The sequence below is a fragment of the Crotalus tigris genome, unplaced genomic scaffold, assembly GCF_016545835.1.
Source record: "Crotalus tigris isolate CLP2741 ecotype Arizona unplaced genomic scaffold, ASM1654583v1 scf7180000017601.7605149639:7615979, whole genome shotgun sequence".
NCBI classification, from domain to species: domain Eukaryota; kingdom Metazoa; phylum Chordata; class Lepidosauria; order Squamata; family Viperidae; genus Crotalus; species Crotalus tigris.
The window spans coordinates 1,193,689-1,215,242 of record NW_024096505.1 but is presented as its reverse complement, the minus strand read 5'-3'; the positions used below and the strand labels follow the sequence as shown (position 1 = coordinate 1,215,242).

Sequence of the window (21,554 nt, the reverse complement as noted above, 5' to 3'; positions counted from 1 at the left end):
CATGATATTTCACGTTCAAGCTGCACAGAACCTATGATGCTGCTGCAACAAGCATCACCTCAGATACAACATATATTTATTATATAATATGTGTCAGTAAACAGGTTGGGTGGACTTTCAAGAAATATGAATAGGACAGAACTGTCTTACTCTCTGCTTCTTTCCAGGAAGTAGGGCTCCCTACATCAGACAAAAGGAGAAAAAACAAAACCAAAAAAATCCTGGATTTTTTTTATTTTCTGGTATCTGGTATTTGCAGCTCTGGGATCACATTTTCAGGTATCACATTCTATTCTGAATTAATGTTAAATAATTTAAAGAAAATGTTTATATACTCCTACTTCAAAATTTCTTGAATAAAATATTTAAGGTATTTATCAGAATTATAAAATGTCCAGTAAAATTTGATGCAACTAGCTTTCAAATATTAACAGGTACAACTGATACGGCAAAATGGGATTGTAATCACATGTGTCACTAGAGTTATATTGCCAGATGAACTACTCTCTGAAATGACACTTATGTAATTTCACTGCATCAATGCCAAACTGTTAATCATCAGTAGATCCTGGAAATATGAGAATTCAGTTAACATATGACTAACATTCTTTGATCTCAGAAGCAGAGCTTAACATGTTACTAAGTAATGACTGCAAGAGTCAGGCATCACTATGTGTTTTCCATTTTTTCTCACAAATTTTATATTAGGCTAGAAATTAGGAGACCACAAGTTCTCTCCTGCCAGCTGGATGACTTTGGGCCAGTAACTTTCTGATAGCCCTATTTCCAAACTCTTGCCAATGAGCAGAGTAGAATCTGGGATTCCTTTACCTTTACCTGGATTAGGGAGAGTCCCAGAATCACCCCAAAAGTTCATCCATTCAGTGGCAACTTGCAAGAAGACTCTGGAGTAGCAGTTTGAAGTTGTCAGATGAGTTGTCCAGCTGGGAGGTGGAGCTGCAATCACTTTGTTGTTGAAAAAGCAGCCATTTTGGAATTTATTTTTGGACGGAAAATAAGTTGTACCTTTCACTTCTTAAACACACTATTTGATTATTATCTTTACTAAGCTAAAAAGGCTCTTTTTGGTCACAGACTACTACTCCTTTTTGAAAAGCTGTGCCATTTTGGGGACATTATTACTGTTAAATAACAAGGAGGACAATTAGAAATAAGGAAGTGTTGATGGACTTTAAAAAAAATTCTGTTTTTATTTTATCATTTTCATGAATGTGCCACCTGTATTTGACATTGGGAGTTACAATTTTCAATTCTGGATTGTTTGTTTTGGGAGGTTAATATCTTTCAATTTTAATGGATTCTGATTGGAGAAACCAGTTTATCTAAAAAGTTTTTTTAAGAAGATTTATACTTTGATCACCAGAGGGAGCTAAAGAGTAGAAGAAGATGAACCAACATTGAAAGCATTCTAAGCTATCACTCCTTGAGATGGGCAGCAACAGAAATCAAATAACCAACTAAAGTTTCAATATTCTTGTCAGGACTCTACAACAGTAGTACATATATAGTGCAGTCCTATGAGTGTTTAGTTACAAATAAATCATATAGTACTGTGTTCAGTGATCTTCTTTGCTTAGGATTGGAGCCTCCATTCATGTGTACCTCTATTTGAAAATATATTCCAATGAAAATAATCACATATCTAAATAAGCATGTACATGATTGTGATTTTAAATCAGAAATAATGCATACTGGGGAACCAATGAGCATAATGATAAAGACATTCAGCTGCAAATCGGGAAGCCCTCTGATTTGAATGTTGCTTCTGTTTGAACTCAGTAATACAGCTATGTGCTTTCTTAGCTTCATTCATTCCATGTGCAATATTAAAAATGACAACACTGAAAATCATCCAGTGAAAATAAAAGCCTATTACAAGGATTACAAGATAATGTATCTGTGAATATTTGAAAGAGCAGTAATCATAAATATAATACAAATAATAATACATTATATTATTATCAGCATCGTCATCATTACATATCAGAATCTAAATCTTGGCTATGCTCTATATCACATGCTAATTACAAGGAAATTCTTCTCGGATGTGTTTTTCTTCATACAGAGAGTTCTTCCTGTTGCCTTTCTCTTTCTTGTCCCTTCATATAACCCTTCTATCTTTTACACTGATTCTAAAATACACAATTTCTTGGCAACATTTAAGGTATATAAAATATTGTTCTAATAAATCTAGAGGAGTAATTTTAAAAAATTAATGTTACTGAGCATTTTAAACTTCTATTTATTGTATTTATAAAAACCTTACCATTCAGGAGCCACCAGAGTAATGGGAAGAATCCTGCATTTTCACTGATATACTTCACACCTTTCATGTTGATACTAATATTATATAAGGACATCAGCATCAGCCTATAATAAAAGTTTAAAAAGTGACTGAAATGCATAGATGTATTTTTGGGGCAAAGTTATATTGCACCTTTTGATTGACAATCTTCAAGATACTATAGTAGCATATATACACATATAAATCTTTGATTAAACTGCATTTAATACAAAATGTGTTAGGTTTGTTTTGAATGTAAGGGCAACCTGATAAATGAAATTAACTATAAAGTTGTAAAATCAATTTAACTGATTATATTTGCATATGAGTAAAACTATAGCTTTGAAATAAAGCTTAGTTTATCTTTAGACTGTACAACACAAGACATACTATATAAAGTATCATAAGAAAGAAAAAGTGACATCCATAAAAATGTCTATTTTTAAAGAAAGTTTCCAGTTATATTATTGTTTCAATCAGTTAGAAGTATTTCTAAGTGTAATTAATAGATGATTTCTTAAAAATCCACTCCTTGAAATTTGAGAATGAACAATGGTCTTGATTTGAAAAGTCATTGCCTCTATAACAAATCAAATTAGAACTGAATCTTTTCAAAGCTTTTGTAAAGCTAATATAGGATAAACACGTCATGGCCAGAATACAAGTCACAGTGCATCTTGCCTATTTTTTGTCAGCAACCCTAAGACTTTTATAAAAAATTGTACAACAAACGGGATGTATTTGGTACAACTTAAACCTTTGTTGTGTGCAAAATTACTTAACAAATAAATCAATTGCTGCAAGAGAAGAACTTTTTAATTGTCAGATCCTTTCAGGATACCTTTCAAAATAACTATAGGATTTTCCCAGTTTGGAGAGCAAATGGTTGTCCAGTTATTGCTGGATATTTTATATTGAAACAGTTCTACCAATTATTTTAAGATGTCAATGAAGTCAGTTACATAGATCTATATAAAACTATTGCTCCTTCCTCTACCAGACAGAACTATCTATTTAGAAACTGATGAACTGAGATATTCATTTCTAAGCTCTCCCATCTCAGCAGAAACAAATGGTATTGAAAGAGGGACCACCAAATTCTGTTTTTTGACTCTGCCATCTTCATGCTCAATTCTCCCAAAAGTTAATCAGAAGAAATCTAAGAAATGCTATGCAAGCAAATACTGTACATTTTATGGCAGAAACCTACCCTGGTGGGAATATATGCCATTTAAAAAGAAATAAATGCCATATACCAAGAGGATACTTGTTAATTCAGTCATATTGCATGGAAAGGGGGGAATAATAGCCATAATATTAGTGAAATTGGATTTTCCCCCCTATCTAACAGTTGCATTGGAGATAGACACTATGATCACAAATAGGGAGAAATATCAATTTTCCTATCATTAAAATTCTGATACTAACCATCATAATCAGAAATGAAGGTATTATTGCTCAAAATATCTGGGGCTAGAGGGGAGGGATGAGAAAAAATATTAGTTTTTTTATGCCTAAGTAGTTTGCTTCTCATGGAATTGCTATCCAAGCTGACTCTTTACCTGAATAATTTCATCAGGGGAATGTGTATCTAAGGAAGAACGACAATCAGAGCTATTGTTGATTAGTAATACAATGTACTTTTGGGGGTTTGATCAGGAGCTAGCTAAAATCTTATCCCTCCCAAAAAGGAATGGCATTCCAAAGAAGTTTCTTTCTTGAGAAAAAATAATCAGTTTTACTCCTACTTCCTTTCGTCCTAGATAACACAATTGCATCATAGTTTCCCATGTGATTCAATTTTTATAGAAGAGCAGACTCACATGGGAGAGGCTTTTCTGACAACATTTTAAAGAAAAATAGGACAACTTTTGAGTCATCACATGGCTCATTTTGCAAGCTCCAGGCCTTTGATTTTTTTACTTAAGATTAGTCTGAAGGACCAAATACAGTACCCCTCGACTATGACTATAATGGAGCCTAGAATCTGTATGTAAGCCATAAGGATCATAAGTTGAGACATCCACATGACCAACCTGATTTCACGACATTTTCTGCTTTGGTTGTTACATGAAAGCCACAGTCTTAAAGCGAATGCTGCAATAATTATTAAGTAAGTGCCATGGGTGTTAAGTGGATCCATGATCTACAATGCGTGTTTTTTTTGCCACAAACCAGAAGTAAATATCAGTTTCCAGTAAAAAAATATTGTAAATCGTGGTCATGTGATCACAAGATGCTGCAAACTGCCATAAATGTGGACCAGTTGCTAAGCCCCCAAAGTCCAATCACATAGCCACGAGAGTCACTCATCCTCAAAGAGTGCTTCAATGAGTATGCAGTTACCTCTGTGAGAAAACATTACAAACCTATTCAATGAGAATAGTGAGAAAATGATTTTTAACTCCCCCCAAAATAAACAAAATAGTATGGTTTACGAATAAAAATAGAGAATAACGGTAAAGAGGTGGAACATATAATATCTAAACCTGGTGGTACAGCAGGGAGTTGTAAAAAGAATGAGGGGACAAGAAGGAATAGATCCTGCTGAGAGCTTTGTATTTCTCATGACTTCTTCTCCTCACTACAAAAAGGAGGTAGTAATGGTTCTAAGTGTTTTGTTCCTTCTTCCTTCATGGGTTATAGCAAACACCATGCATACAGTGCCTGGAGGCTCTGTTCCATGCATCTAGGCTAGATTTTATTTTGAATCCCTAAGTCTCTGTGTAATTTTACATATAGAAGTGCTCACAAGTCACCAAATGACCTTGTGAAATAACATTGTGCAAAAAGCTCCCTTATATGCTGCTTTCTTACCATAATTACCTATCATCTGAATTCCCTGATATGAAGTTAGAAAGATATCAATTCAAACTGCAAAATCTATCTGAATTTGCTTCCCTGTGGGTTTAAGAAAATATAGATATCTATACTTGTGTGGCCACAAAATGAAAGAAAGTCCACAGAGCCATCTAGTTCCCTATCTCACCAAAGTCAACTGGGAAAAAAAAGTCCTTCTCCAGATCTTGGTGACTGTCCTTCCAATGATAATACAACTTTGCACATAGACTGAAAAGTTTATGGGTTTGGTGTTTTGCTGGATGAACTTTGTTAACACACTTGATTTTTCACAAATATAATAAAAAATCTTATGTTAGCAGCTAACAGGTCTAGAATATGACTGTGCATTACATCTTCTATTATTTACTTTTCAGGGAGGCCATTGTATATTTATTTAAATTACAGGAAGTAATCTGCCATTACTTTTGAAGTGACATAACTCTTGTCAAGCCACTTGTTGCTCTTTACACAGCACTCTCAAAATATACACAGTGTGTAAATACTGTTCTGAATTCAGCAAGTTTCAAAAGCCTAACAGAAGTCTATTTCACAATGCAAACTTGTAGACTTGCTAACACTCAAACATATTTGTTTAAACACTATTTTTTAACTTCTATTTGATAGATTGAAAGTTATTTCTATTGCAGTATTTTTTCCTAGGAAAATATAGATTGAATGCCAGCATAAAGATTGTAATAATTTCTTGTTACTTACTAATGTACCACTTATGGATCTTAATCTGCTTTATATCTTCTCTTACATCTCAATCTTTTTAAGGATTTTTTTAAAAAATTGTGAGAGATCCTAACCTCAGAATTTAGATTGAACTAGACAACCGTGGGTAATTACTTCAGAGATATTTCCTTAACAGATTTCTCAATGCCTTCAATAATGGCAGAACTTCTAATATGCTTGAAAAGTTTGTAAGAATTCAGGGAGATATTCAGAGATGTAGTGCCTTGAAAATATGAACTGTATAACACAGTCAAATATCCGGAGTTGACCACAGGAAATGTTTAATGACATTTTGTATTATGTCATAAGATGTTTTATAAAATTTGCCAAATTTCAATTCTACTGGAATCGTGGATTCTGGATTTTGGATACATTCTGTAAGTTAGCCCATTTGAGATATCTAGGTTCAAAAATTATTGCCCTATGAGCATCAGCCTAATAAATAATAGAGTTGTATGACGGAGTAAAAATGCTAGACCACTTTGAATTAGAAACACATCTGAAATTACAACTGCATTGTATCTGCAATCACTTTTTCAATATATCATCAAAATAAAGCAGAAAATTAAGAGCTTGGTTTACAGAAACTGCCTTGGGGGGGGGGGAACTACAGCAATTATTACAGGACTAGAATTCTTATTGAAAAGAGAAGCCAAGCCTGTCGGTTTGCTGAAGATCATACATATAGCAACATTGGGGACAAGAAGGGTGTTTTGTTTTGTTTTTGCCCTGTCAATGTTATTCAGCTTTAAAACATTCAGCTTTAAAACAGAAAGCAATCTTGGTGTAATTAGGAGATAGAACCTCAAGTAAAATCTCCTCAAATATTGATCTCACTCTCCTTATTGATAGCTTTTTTCAGTATTTGATAGAACAACATCTGAACATTTATAAGATATGTTTCTGGTAGATTATGCCTAAACAGCAGGCTCAGATGTGATTATATATGCCCCTCTTCCTTCTTGAGGATAAGGTCAAATAAACCTCTTATCCATGACCATCAAGGATAGACCAGATTCTAAAACAGCTTGGAGAAAAATACAGAAAAGAATAAATATTTTATTTAATGCAGAACAGAAATGAGGGGAACAATAAGAAAAATGTTCCGGTTTGTTCCTATTTATCAACTTCCAGAGAGGACCATACTAATTCCAAAGTTCCTCCTGTTTTCCCAGACAAAATATGAACAGCTACTCTACTATGTCATTAAACAAAGAAAAGTCATATTAAATTTCTTATAACACAAAGGATTAACACAAAATGCAATATATTTTTACCATCTACTAATCAGCAGACACAGCAAACCAAATTAAAAAGTGTTATAGAAAAACATGTCTGTACTTAGGTTTTTCAGCTGTTCTTTTTCTAGGCAATTAAGAAAGCTGTGCAATGATGAAATGCTAAAATTATAGAGAGTTTATATATCTACTATTAAGTTGTTCAAAGGGCAAAGCTCACTATTTAGAACAGACATGTCAAACTTGCAACGTCACGTGACGTCGCGCAACGTATTGGGACTGTTTTGCCATTGCCGGCAAAGATGGGGGCGCGGCTTCCACATGACGCCTCCGGCCCGCAGGCCGGCAGTTTGACACCACTGATTTAGAATATTAGCCTAGGAAATGCTTTTTAATCCTTTGGAACCTCCTCCTATTATCACTGCTCTTACAACTTTTACATCAAAATGTTATATTTATACTTAAGTTTAAGCATTTTAATTAGGCATCACTTTTTTAAAATATATTTTCTTAGCCACAAAAATATAGTTCTATGATTCACAATCTCTGAAAAAAAAATCTCAATTTAATACAGTATTAAACCTATAGCACCCTCTGCTGTCCACCCTTTATAATAACATTCAAGACACTAAAATGTGCATCATATATTAATTTTTTTAACTAGCAAATGAAAATTAAATAAATTACCTATAATTAAAAACTAAGGAAAATTCTTTTTAGGCTAAATCAAGTCAAATAATTTAGTGTAGAAATCTTTTGTTAATATATGCATAAGTAATAGCAATCATGAGCTGGAACCTGTTGCTTTATCAGTCCACCTCTTATATCTGATAGTCTTTATACTAAGCACAGTATTTTTGGAAGTTCCCAGAGTTTTGAAGATGGCTTACAAATTTGCACAGAGTTGTCTTTTCAAAAAGAGACAACTTAGAGGTCCCTATCTGTGTGTGTGGATAGATTTAGTATTGTTCCATTTTTATTTCTGCAATTCTACCTAGCTTGATAAAAAAAGAAATTTCTATCCTAACTGGATTTATTAGACTGTGGGTTTGGGACTGAGTGGTACTTCCTTTCCTTTGGAGAATTTGCTATTTACAGCATGCATTTTTAACTGTTCTAAAGTTAACTGTTTTAACTTAACAGTAGTGTGTTAAGATAAATTTGTTTAATATATGATTAACATTATTGTTTAATGTAATATTAATATAAGATATTAAAGATAACACTTTAATTCAAAAATAATCAATTATCATACACTTTTAGTTTGGTGCAACATCCTGGCTTCATATCTCTCAGCAACTGAATCATTGTGTCCAGCAGTACCTGATTTGAACCAACAAGGAATTCACGACCAATTGCTAAAGCAGCAACATCTAAGAAAACACAAAATAAAATATAAAAACTTTAAACAAGTTGTGTTCTTATTTAAGAACGCTACTGAAAAAAGTAACTTTCAGAAAGGCTACTAATTAGTTGTTGAACACACACACACACAAATCATTCGCGTATAATATTATGACTTAGAATTAGTTAAGATTTATATCCTACCTTTCCTCCAGTAGATGATTATTAAATAATTAATTAAATTCATATGCCGCCCATTTCACCTGTAAGACAACTTTCTAACTAATATCTATGTGGAAGGGAAAGGGGTCAGACCAATAAAAATAGTGTCACAGCACTGCAGCAGAAGCTCCACCTCTTTCTACATGTGCCAAGCAACATCATGCATGTTGTAGATTCCAAAGAGGCTTTGTGTTTCAATGCTGTGGATGCTGCTGCACCCCCCCAAAAAACTTTTTGCACAAAAGCCTTGCACAGGTTGGACTCAGAGACAATTAGTCCAGATTACTGTTTTGTTAAATTTATATCATGCCTTTTGTCCAAGAAGTCAAGGTAACTGACATAGAGATTGCCTTTTATTTTATTCCCACAAAATCCTGTGGTGTAGGTTGTTGAGAGATATAGACTAGCCCAAAGTGAGAAGTTTTTTCCACAATGAAAAAAAAATTGCTAGGCATTAAGCACAGTATTTGCTGTGTTTGGTAATTTCATTGTATAGGTCTGCCTAATTCTGAAATGATTCTGGGTAGTTTCGTAAGATTAAAAGAAATGATGCCTAAAGACAAATCTATATCTGATGAACAGCTATTTGAGGAAATAACAAATTTTTAATCCAAGGCTGGGTGGGGATGGAAGGAAGGGAAGGTTTCAAAAGATGGCTTGAAGGCAGGCAAGGGATCCCTACACACCACAGGGGAAGCTGCTCCAAAGGCAACAGAGGAGGCTTAGCTTCTGGGTCCTACTGAAGGACACTGCTTAATCAATGGGACCCAAAGCAAGCTGACACTGTTGGAGCCCACAATCCCTCAGATAGCTAGGCTCTATGCCAGGGGTTCTCAACCTTGGCAACTTTAAGAGGTGTGGACTTCAACTCCCAGCATTCCTCAGCCAGCTTTGCTGGCTGAGGAATGCTGGGAGTTGAAGTCCACACCTCTTAAAGTTGCCAAGGTTGAGAACCCCTGCTCTATGCCATGCCATATGAAGCACTCACAGCCACTTAAGTCTTGTTAGGGTTGAACCTGAGCCTAATCCTCCAGCCCTAACAGTCTCCAGGTAATGGACAAGACATCTACAAAAATTAATAATCCAGAGCAATTGTAATATGCATATAAATCCCAGTTCGCAAACAAATCACCAACAAATCATGATAACTAATAAATAGCTAATAAATAGTTGTGCTACAGAAGATCTGAAGTATTTTAGTTTATTTTTTTATTAAGATAAAAACAGTAATTTGCATGAATGGTAAATTCCCTGCCCTGTTGTTTTCTAGATGCAAATCCTGGTTAGGAGACAGAAACAAAATGGTCTTTGTCTCCCTATTTATCACTACAAGGTTTAAAATCCTGCTACATAGAAAGAAGCACATGTAACTTTGGGGAGAATTCTAAAAGTATAAGGAAAAATATTTTGATTCCACTTATATTACATGTAGCTGCCTAGAATATTTGGAATGTGGCATCTGTCATTATTTCTTTGACATGCTATTTATACTACATTTATCACTGAAATAAAATTTGAAAGAAATGTTAAACTATATTCTGTTCAAACTATGAACAAGTTATGTTTTCTTATTTCAAAAACTTTGACTAAATGTCAGAAATTTTGAAGATACATACAGCATAGCATAATCTGAGGCAGATACCCCATAGCTCAATGATGGCGAACCTTTAAGAGGCCGAGTGCCCAAACTGCAACCCAAAACCCACTTATGCATCGTCGGGTGCCAGATGGCTGTGGCCCATTGGGTGGGCGTCGCCCATTGGGTGGGCGTGGCTACGGTGGTAACAGCAGACTGGGTGGGACTAAAAAGTTCAATCAATCAATTCCAACTTTGCAAGATCTTTTTTTCCCTGCGAGAAGTTGAAATTGACTGATTGAACCTTTTTTTTTTGTACATGGCGGCGGAGGCCTAAAGTGAAAAGATTTTATAAAACCAGGCTGAAGGCCTAGGACTGGGGCGACGGCGTGTGTGCCCACAGAGAGGGCTCTGAGTGCCGCCTCTGGCACCCGTGCCATAGGTTTGCCACTACTGCCATAGCTTTTCTGTCAGAGGGAAAAGAAGAAATATTTTATTTGTCAAATATAGTTCTGAAGTCAAAGTAAGTAAAGATGGATTAGTATTAAAGATGTTAATGTAATATGATCAGTTTTCATAAATAATTTGGTCATACTAAAATAAGCTAAATTAAAAACAAACTTGAAGAGTTGTAAGTCAACAAATGATTTTTTATTATTCCATAAAATATTAGAAGTTACTTACTTGTAACAATTCCAGCCAAACCTAATACAAACTGACTTTCATCAGAATCCATATCCTGATGTTTGCTATCTTCATTTAAAGAGTGGACAAAACTCTCCATTGTTTGTCCAGCAATAGTAAAAAACTTTACAGCCTGAGCCTGAAATTTCATAGGGAAAAATAACTATTTAATAAACCTATGAATTTATAAAAACTAGCATTTCAAACAATGAAATGTAAAAGGAAACATTTAGTTACATATTGTCCATTTTATAAGATATTTCCTATTCTAGACAAAGGTCTTCTTATAACATCGCAAATCTAGGATAAAGAATTTTTGCATAACGAGGCAATTGGTGCTCATATTTTTAAACTAATAACCAAGTCTACAGCATTAGCCAACATAATTCTTCAGTTCATGTATCATAAACAATTTATATTCAACACAAATGACAGTGTGCACTGACTTTTGGCTTCACTGACACATTTTGAGATTTTGATTACTTATGTAATAGGTAAGAAATTCTAAAGAAGTAACGGTTTGTTGCTAGAAAAACAAATCTTGCAATAAGCAATCTAAGTTACAGTACAAATAACTTAAAGCAACAGCAACATCAGGAAGGAGTATGTGACAGGGGGACGATCGAGAGCATCCTGTCATATAGCATCACAGTCTGGTTTGGAAGCATCACTGCTTCAGACAGGAAGGCGGTGCAGAGAGTGATGAGAATGGCCAAAAAGATCATTGGCAGTTCCCTCCCTCCCATCCAGGACATAGCACATAAGCGTGGCTTGAGCAGGATCCACAAGATTATCTGGGACACTACACATCCTCTTCACGACCTGTTTTTCTTGTTACCTTCAGGGAGGAGGCTTCGTGATTATCCGTAGCAGAACATCCAGATTCAGCCAGTTTCACTCCATACAGCATTAAACTTGTGAACTCTCAAGCTTCCTCCATCCGTTATATATTCAAGATGGACAGTATTTAATATTTCTTTGCTACGTATATGTAGGGATGTGGGTCTATATATATGTTGTTCATAGTATGTTTAGGTGTGTGTCATGTATGTGTTTCACTTTGAGAGCGGGCAACTAAATTTCATTTTTGATGTGTGCAATTGTGCCCACAGTAAAAAAATGACAATAAAGGTTATCTTATCTTATCTTATCAAGCTAGAGAAATACTAGGGTCTAAAGGAGAAACTAGAGAGGATATGGAATGTAAAGGCCAAAGTGGCCCCACCAGTGATAGGATCTTTATCTAGTCTTGGTACACCAACTGCAGCTCAACAAAAATTAGAGGATCCTGCAACAGTAAGTCATGCCCTGACCATATGTCTGGACTATAATGAACCTTACATGGAGCTCTTTTTGAGGACTACTCAGAAACTGCAGTTGATACGAATTATGATGGTCTACCTACCAGATGTTACCAAGATCACATTTCACTCGTGCTGTAGGCCTTGCATTGGTTGTCCATGACTTTCTGAGTGCAATTCAACATTCTGTTTTACTTATAAAGCCTTATATAGTTTGGGAACTAGCTACCTGAACAATCATCTTCTCCAAACAGAATTGATCTGTCCTAGAAACTGACTGTTTTTCATTTTCATAAAAGTGAGAGAGTGACACTTTCAGGCCAGATTTTTATTGCAGCACCAGCCTTATGGAATAGCTTTCTCTTAGAAGCTAATATGCCCCATTCGTAGAAGCATTCTTGAAGATGATAAAGACTTTTAGAAGTCTTTTAGAAGTAGTTAACAGGTTGTTGTTATTATTAGTTAGTTATTATTTAATGTGATTCCATCTGTATCTACCTAACAACATATCCAATTTCTGCTTATTTCCTTTTGCATCTGAGTATTTAACTAATAACTTATATACAAAAATAAATACAGATTTCATTTAATTCCTAAAGATGTCTTCTAAATTTTTCCATTTACTTTAACATTTATTAAGGGATAGCTTAAATTCTACCAATCTTGTTGACGTAGTTTTGACCGATATTTGGCCTCAAATGGAATAAATTTATCCTAATCTAGGCTCTAGAAAGTCTTTAGCATGCTTGTCACATGTTTGATTGTAGTGTGTTAATTCCAACTAGATTGAGAAAAAGAGTAAGATCTTTTTAAAAAGATTTTAACAAGGCTGATAATGATTTAATCTTCCAAAAGTAATTAAATGATTTAATATTCCCAAAGTGGCTAAACTTACACTTCCTAGAATATTTTTAACTGCTTCTTCATTATTAGAAACACTCCATAATAATGTGCATACTGCAGCACCCATTTCTGTACAATATTCAGCTTGTTGTAGTAATTGTTGCTTTGCATCATTCAGCTGCTGTCGAATATTTAATTTTTCCTGAAAGTAACCAAAATATGAAGAGATATCTAATAGTACTAATTATAGCATTCAGACAGTTCTAATGTTTCTCAAGAAGTTGCAAAAAATCTTACCGGTAGCAAATTTTAAATAACAATGATTTAAACGTGGCTGCTGAGAACCTTAAATGCTTCCTTATTGCATATCACAAAGAGAGTATAAGAAGCAAGTTAGACCTGACCATGGTAACCAAGTTCATTGTATTACAGTATATGTAAAACAGAAAATATAATTTTCTCAACTAAAAGGGGGGGCATAGGTGAAGGAGCTGAATGCTCTGTTTTTTTGTGTTGCCCAACATTTTGTTTTCTTCAAATTATCACATCTGGATTATAAAAATTCAGACATCCACTAAACAGCAGCAAAGTGTTAACTTTACTACTATCTCATAGTCATTTATTCTAGACTTTTGCAGCCCAAATCTAGTAACCCTAATTTATCCAATCTAAATCTCTCGGAAAAGGAAGCTGGCCAAGGAAACAAAAATCTTGGGTGACAGAAGACAGGAAATAGTTTAATTCTTTTCATCTGTAAGTACAGGTAATCCTTAACCTATGACCACAATCAGGACCAGAACATCCATCCCTAAGTGATATAGTCATTAAGTGAGTTCTGCCCAATATTACAACCTTTTTTCCCATGCTTGTTAAGCAAATCATGCCCCCAATTAAGTTTGCTTGTTGGAAGCCTCCTGGGAAGGTAGCAAATGGCCATCTCCTGACCCAAGGACACTGCAATTGTTGTAAATACATGCTGGTTGCCAAGCACTCAGATTTTGATCATGTGACTGCAGGCGGGCTGTGATAGTTTTAAGTGTGAGGATCAGTTGTTAACTAACTTTTTACAGCACTGTCTTAACTTTGAACAGTTGTTAAATGAATTTCATAAATTGAGGACTACCTGTACTTTTAAATAATAAAAATAGATTTCCACCACCATATATGAACAGAGGAAGCGTTTGAATAAATCAACCATTATATTCAGTTTGGATACAAAATAATAAAACAAAGGCAATAGACTAAAATAAGATTTATAATTCAGATCTTTTATGATCTTTAAAGAAAGGCAATGTAAATCTGAAATTCATTATATTGTTTGTGGTTATTTCAACTGTATATACCTATACTGTGTCTAATGTTTAACTTATGGAGAAGACTTCAATATATTCGTCAGCAATTCTTCAATTTCTTTCCACAGTTTTTATATATCACTACTTCAAAGAGTTAACAGAAAAAGAAACAAATTTCTGAGCTCTTCTATAAGTGACTTAAGCCAAAGAAATGTTTTCTGCTCATAAATGCACACCTTCCTAGAGAAATGGACAGTCTTGTCTCTGATATCACAAGGAATTTTTGGACGATTCAATAAAGAATTGTTAAAAACTTTCTATTTGATTCACATGCAAAAGGTAAGTATGCAAGAACATCTGGGAACCTCTGACATTTTAAACAGTTTTCGTATCGGCTATGCAACCTGGAAATAAAGAAAGTTGTACACTAACACGTGCAAAGACATTAGATTGCTGAAAATTGTTTAACTATAGGCAGCAATATCTTATGGAAATGGAAATAACATAACAATGAAATTCTATAGAAGTCACCTCTTTGAGTCCAGCTGGACTTATCTAGAAATATATATACATAGGATTTGCATCTTCAGTCTACAAACTCTCTATGAGAAAATAGAACTATCATGCTAGAAAAAATATCTTATCTAGTTCGAGAATTTATTTAGTAGTTACTTTTAGTTGTATACTAGTGTTCCCTAATACAAAAAAGTGTTGAATTGTCATAATAATCTGACAATAGTAAGCGTGTTTTCATCTTATTAAAAAAGCAATCCTATGAGCAAAATATTAGCACATATTGTCTCACATAACTTTAGCCTACTTGTGTGTGTGCATATTTCACTGATTTCTAAAAGGTAGTATTCTCAGGAAAACAAATACAGAATTGCAGAGTAGAAGTCTAGTTAAGACTGAACTTTTAACCTTATTTGCCAATAGCCAGTGTATAGCAATTAAGGTATTGGTCTATGAGAAAGCAGATCTATGTTCCAGTCCACCATCAGCCATGAAAATTCACTGGCTAGGTTTGGGCCAGTCATTCTCAAGACCACCAACCTTGTTGCCATTTTATGGATAACAGGAAAAGCACATAAGCCACATTAAGCTTCTGGAGGAGAGGTAAGATGTAATTTCAAAAAAAAAAACTGGGTAATGAATAAGAATCCTCCTTTACCATTCTTTCTCTCACACAGTCTGCCTGGGCTGCTTCCAAGCGAGCTTTATAGTGTTCACAATCCATTCTCAATTGTTCCAGTTCATTAGCTTTCTTTTCTACAACTAAAAATAGAGGACCACAAGCAACACAATGAAAAACAAATCAAGTCATTCAAATACTACACTTAAACTGCAACAATCAGCAAATCACGCTATACAGAAGAAAGTAACAAATATGGTGAAAAGCTTGAAAACCAAATCCTTCAAGGACAGGTTGAAGTAGTGTGTACATTTAACCTTCAGAGGCAAATGATAATATGTTAGACATCTTCAAATATTTGAAGAGAAGTCATATATATGACAAAGCAGTTTTATTTTCTTGTTATGTGTACTACTTAAACTAATAGGTTTAACTTATAAAAACAGACATTTTTCTTAAACTTTATTAAGAACTCAATTTGTATAAGCTGTTTGACTCGGAAACAAGCTACCTGATAAACTAATGGATCATTCTTATAGATTTTCAAGCAGTGACTACAATATAAGTAGTATGCTTAACACATGGGTGTCATGTATGCTTAACACATGGGTGTCAAACTCAATCGCATGACGTAATGTATTGTGACATATCGTGATTTTTTTTGCCTTTGCAGAGCCAGGGTGGGCATGGCCTGCACGTGATGTATCCAGCCTGCAGGCTGTCAGTTTGACACCCCTGCTTTAGCAGGACCCTGTAAGAATACACATTTGGTAAACAAATATTAGCTAGACCGTCGATTCTGTGCTTTTCAATTTTTTATTATCTTACAAATCACTTGGAGGAGGTGGGGGAAGGAGGAAAAGAACATGAATTTTTTTTTAATATGCTCTCAACTAAGCAAGGAGAGAAGCAACCTAGAACTAAGGAGAAACTTCCTGACAGTTAGAACAATTAACCAGTGGAACAACCTGCCTCCAGAAGCGGTAAATGCTCCAACATTGGAGGTTTTTAAGAAAAGACTGGACAGCCATTTGTCCGAAATGGTATAGGGTTTCCTGCCTGAGCAGGGGGTTGGGCTAGATGACCTCCAAGGTCCCTTCCAACTTTACTATAATTATTATTATATAAACAAGTAACATCAGGAAAATGATGTTAACAGGTCCTGCGAGAACAGGATAATCATAAATCAACACACGTTCTAAACTGTTATCGGTCTGAATCCATGTTATGGATTCAGAGCTGTGGTGGTGCAGTGGTTAGAATGCAGTATTGCAGGCTGATTCCACCCACTGCCAGGAGTTTGATCCTGAACTCAAGGTTGACTCAGCCTTCCTTCTTTCTGAGGTTGATAAATATAAGTATATACAGCTTAGAAAGTGCTGTAAAGCACTATGAAGTGATATATAAGTCTAAGTGCTATTGTTATTATATTTGGCTCAGATAGGCAGCAAGCAATTATATCTTCTCCTCTTTCGCAAGAATATGAAAACCAGTAACACTGAGGCTGAAGTAACTAGATCAGTTATGATCAAGAGTAAGAAAAGCAACTGTACAGTTTCTCTTTAATTTGAACTTTTAACTGCTGTGAACTGACTATGCATGTTCATCGTGCCGGATGCTGGTTAGGTGGGTGGGGAGTGGGGCCGGCCGGGAGGCGTCTATATAGAGCACTGGGAGGCGGTTGCTCCCAGTGCTGACTTTGTTTACTGTAAGCTTGAAACTCGCATGCCAGAACATCTTATATAAGGGTGCGTCTTATACACGGAAAAATACGATAATGCCGTGCAAGTTATGAATTTAGAATTTTAGTTCCTGTCATAAAAAGATCATTTGGTAGGGAACAAAGCACGAGGAGGAATGTTTTTAATACTCTTCCTATCGGCCAATTTTCCATTCCAAATTATTTCCATTTTTCAACTTGATATGAAGTACCATGTTTCCCCAAAAGTAAGACCTACCCCGAAAATAAGCCCTAGCTTGATTTTGGGAGGTGGGCCTAATATAAGCCCTATCCTGAAAATAAGCCCTAGTTTTGGGGCGAGGCACATGCCTAAAAATCAACCTAGGGTGGGGATAGGGCTGTGGAGCTTACCATTACAACCAGGCCTCCCATAGATCGACACTTGCCTTGCCTCAGCCCACTTCTTCTGCAGCCAAAGGAGCAACTTCATTCTGCAGCTGAGAATGGAGCTCTGGCCTGCATTTCACAGTCAGAGACCTTTCCATAGCTCGGTTCTCGGCTGCAGAGGTCTTTCCAGAAGGCCTGTGACTGCAAAATGCAGGCCGGAGCTCCATTCTCAGCTGCAGAATTAAGCTGCTTCTTCAGCCACAGAAGAAGTGGGCCAGCTAGGTGGGGCTGTCGGGGCTGTCACCGCAAGGTGAGTGGAAAAAACCCCCACCCCCGAAAATAAGACCTGGTGCCTCTATTGGAAGCAAAAATAATAAGACCGGGTCTTATTTTTGAGGAAACACAGCAGATTATTAGGCAAGGAAAGTGTCATCCCAATATTTACTTCACATTCTTCCCTCTTGCACCTTAACTGCTTTTGAACAAAAAAGGAGGGCCTTTTGTAAGTTACAAATGTTTGTATTATATTTAAATATTTTTACTATATTCCTGCCTTGAATATTTTAAAAAAATTAAAAGCAGGATGCAACTTAACAAACAATACTAACAATTGTCTTGCTTTCATGGAATATTCAGTACTATTCTATGAATTAACTGTGGTTAATATAGGAGAACTTACTTGTTTCAAGGGCATCCAGTTTCTGAAAGCTTTCTAAGATATCACTATTCAATATCTTGGGCAGAATGTCATGCAACTGCATTACTTCAGTTGTCAACCTCTCCAAAGCTCTCTTTTTGACCTTAACAAATTCAACTTCTACTTCTGTTTTCTGCAACAGAACAAAACAATTTTCCCCTTTTTTTTCTCTCTCTGCTATTCAACAAATGTTTTTAACAACGAACTTTATTTCTTTATTGTTACATTTTGGGCTATATTAACCATAGTTTTCATATATTGTTTGGATTTATACATTTCAGAAGTATTAAATATATACTTAATATATAAATATATAAAAGAACAGATAGAAGGTGAGTATTTAGGTGAAAAAGAACATTGAGAAATTAACCCGTCTTTGGATAAATTCTGCATAGGCAAGTGAATCATAGCAGTACGCATTTGTTTTAGCATTCATCTTATAAAAAAATCTACATATAAGATGAAGAAGCATTCATCTTATAAAAAATCTACATATACAGCATACAATGCTGAAAAAGCAGTTAGTTTTACATACAAGACAACTTGCTCCCCCTTTTAGCTTCGAAAAGATTGAGAAGTTTAATATCCATTTTATTTAGTACAATTTAACATTACATTCACACGTAACTTTTCATTAGCTATAACTTGCTGAAAACAAGCCATCTTAGCAAATTACATAAGGTAACTTATTTCAATACACAATAGTTAAAAAACCAACTGATATCTTCTAAGACATTCATTAAAAACAGATATTATACACACACACACACACACATTCAGCCACAGGAACCATATACAACTGCTCACCTTCCATGACTGTGTTGGTTCAGTACCATTATATTTCAGAAAACTGTATATTATTAGCATTAAAACGGTGTAATGAATTATTTTACATACCAGACTAGGTGTTTTTATTTGCTCCTTTATTACATTTATTTCTAAGCAAACACGCTTAAAACCATATCCTTAAAATAATACATCAGTTGATACAAACTTCCTTTTAAGCGCCTCAGGAGTCAACAATTACAGCGGCTCACTAAATTAACCTGTTCGCACAACGCACGGTGCTGTCAATAACCACCCTTGAATGTTGTGAGAATTCAGCCGCCGCTATATTCACATTCTTGTAGGCCAGTCTCTGGATGCATGAAAAAAAAACAACCGAGAAAAGCGCCTCACGATCGATTCCTGAACCCAATTTTTATCACTACCATAATGTGGCTGATGGGAGGGGGGGCGGATAAGAATCATCCCCCTGCCGCCGCCGCCGCCTCCTAAGTGAGGGGGAACGGCTAATTTCGAGCGTAGGATCGAGAATCTCGCGGGAGAGTAAAACCAGCGCTTTCCGCTACCTGCTGTCCGCCCCCTAAGTTGCCAGGGCTGGCTGAGCTCCCGCGCTTCATCTCAACACACGATCAAGAAAGGACGCTCGCTCCTCAGGCTCGCTTCGCATCACGTGACAGTCATCTTGCGGCTGCGTCAACTCTCGAAAATCGCCAGACGTCGGGACTCTTTTGCTGCTCTATATTGTTATCTTGGTGGTTAAAAAGTCCGTCTCTTTCGTTGGAAGTTCCAGTTGGTAACCCTATTAATAAAACTTTGCTTCTGGTCACCGATTTGATTCGGCCGGGATCTCCTAACTTTGGAGAGGTGATGTCTCGGTGTAACTGTGAGAACATGTTAAACTCCATGTATGATAAGATATTTGTTTATTGAAACCACTATCCTTTAAGATATATAGACCTTTCTAATTGGGCATATTTATGGTGAATCGTAATTCCATCCCCCCCCCAACACAAATGACGCTAAAGAATAACGCTTACTTTAAAGGCAGCACAGTAATTCCCTACCAAAAAAGCACTTTGTTTAGTGTCCCACCTTTATGAATTTTACAAATAACTAAGGTGACGAACTTTTTTACAATGAGAAGGACACAAATAAATTGAAGAAAAAAAATATCGTAAATAAAACATTTTATTCATTGCAACAATACAGAATACACTATAATATGATAAATGCATAATAAAAAAGCATTTGTAGCAATAACATTTTATATTGTAATTATGCTTACATGCCTAAAGGAGGGCGATTGGTCACCTTACTATTAGGTAGTGAATATATCTTTTTCCTATTTTCCCCACAATAATCTTGTGAGGTAGGTTGGGCTGAGAGAGAACGACTGACCCAAAGTTAATCAACTGGTTTTCATCACTGTTCTGCAATGTAACATCTTAGCAGTACAGTCTGTGTTTGCACAAAACAACATAAAGTAACCACCCTGACAAGGAGATCATATTAATTCCAATCATAGTATCTTCACAATATATCTGGAACTCAGTTATGTCACTATTCTGCCCAGCTCTATTGTGTGGCACTGTAAAGTAGTTGGCAGTTTCCCTGGTTGAAATTCCCATCTCATCCAACATCATTTTGAAAATTGCAGGAAAAGTTGCCACCAGTCACCAAAAAAAATATAGTGTTTGTATAATTCAACTGCTCTGTCCATATTTTGGGGGGGGGGAAGGATTATTTGCCAACTAACCACTTGGCGAGAACAGAGTTACTTGTTTTCTTTTTCTTAACTAATGATTAACTAATGGTTGTCTAGATTTCTGTAGTCCAGATACAGTCTTGATAAAAGTTTAGATGTGTATAGGGAAAAGATGTTAAGATGTGGAGAACTGTCATATTTTTATAATACAAGATAGCAAGTATTCTGTAGGTCAATAGGTTGATCTTTCCTCTAAAACAAAGTAAATAAAGTGGCTATAGAAGCTAGGATTCCAGCCCCATTTGAAGCCAAAACAACAAAAAGCAAAACTCTGTTGCCAATATTAGAAGTAACTTTACTTTTTGATTTCTTGGTTTGATCTACATACTGGGGCTGACAGTGATTTCTCAGATCAGACTGTGCCTTACTGCACATAACCCTCCTTATACTTGTGTGAATTGGGTGTCTGCCTGAGTCAATTGTATATAACTTCTTCTTTTGACCACAAATCATGGTTTTTGCTTCAGTAACAGATCTGACTTATTTCAGTCAAGGTTATCTTCCTCACTCTCCACAAGTACTGATAAGAGTTTGGACCCCATTCTGCTTTGGCAATAGAAATTCTGCACATTGAAACTCAGGGAGATGGGGTAAAGAATGTCTTCTTTGAGGCCAGTCACTGGCAGAAGTCTCATGTATCTGCACCTGCTAGTTTTTTGATCTTATGTGTGGGATTGGTGAATGACTACCAAGGAAGCCATTTATCACAACTTCTCTCCTGCTTA

The 21,554-nt window shown here is 35.6% G+C and overlaps 1 protein-coding gene across 8 annotated transcripts in view; it reads right to left on the bottom strand.

Moving 5' to 3' along the window:
- LOC120319546 (heat shock transcription factor 2 binding protein) overlaps window positions 1–20,217 on the bottom strand; it is a 114,158-nt gene extending 93,941 nt beyond the window's left edge. For 2 of the 8 annotated variants that reach the window (XM_039368537.1, XM_039368573.1), the window contains exons 1-8: window positions 19,086–20,217; window positions 18,261–18,411; window positions 15,553–15,656; window positions 13,142–13,291; window positions 10,946–11,084; window positions 8,375–8,492; window positions 2,288–2,391; window positions 838–966 (exon numbers count right to left, since the gene is read on the bottom strand). In XM_039368537.1, the coding sequence (XP_039224471.1) occupies window positions 838–966; window positions 2,288–2,391; window positions 8,375–8,492; window positions 10,946–11,084; window positions 13,142–13,291; window positions 15,553–15,656; window positions 18,261–18,411; window positions 19,086–19,145 (955 nt within the window). In that variant the 5' untranslated portion in view covers window positions 19,146–20,217. The remainder of the gene's footprint in view (window positions 1–837; window positions 967–2,287; window positions 2,392–8,374; window positions 8,493–10,945; window positions 11,085–13,141; window positions 13,292–15,552; window positions 15,657–18,260; window positions 18,412–19,085) is intronic. The other 6 variants (XM_039368546.1, XM_039368564.1, XM_039368523.1 and 3 more) reach the window with 5 other exon arrangements.
- Between the last annotated feature and the right edge of the window lie 1,337 nt (window positions 20,218–21,554).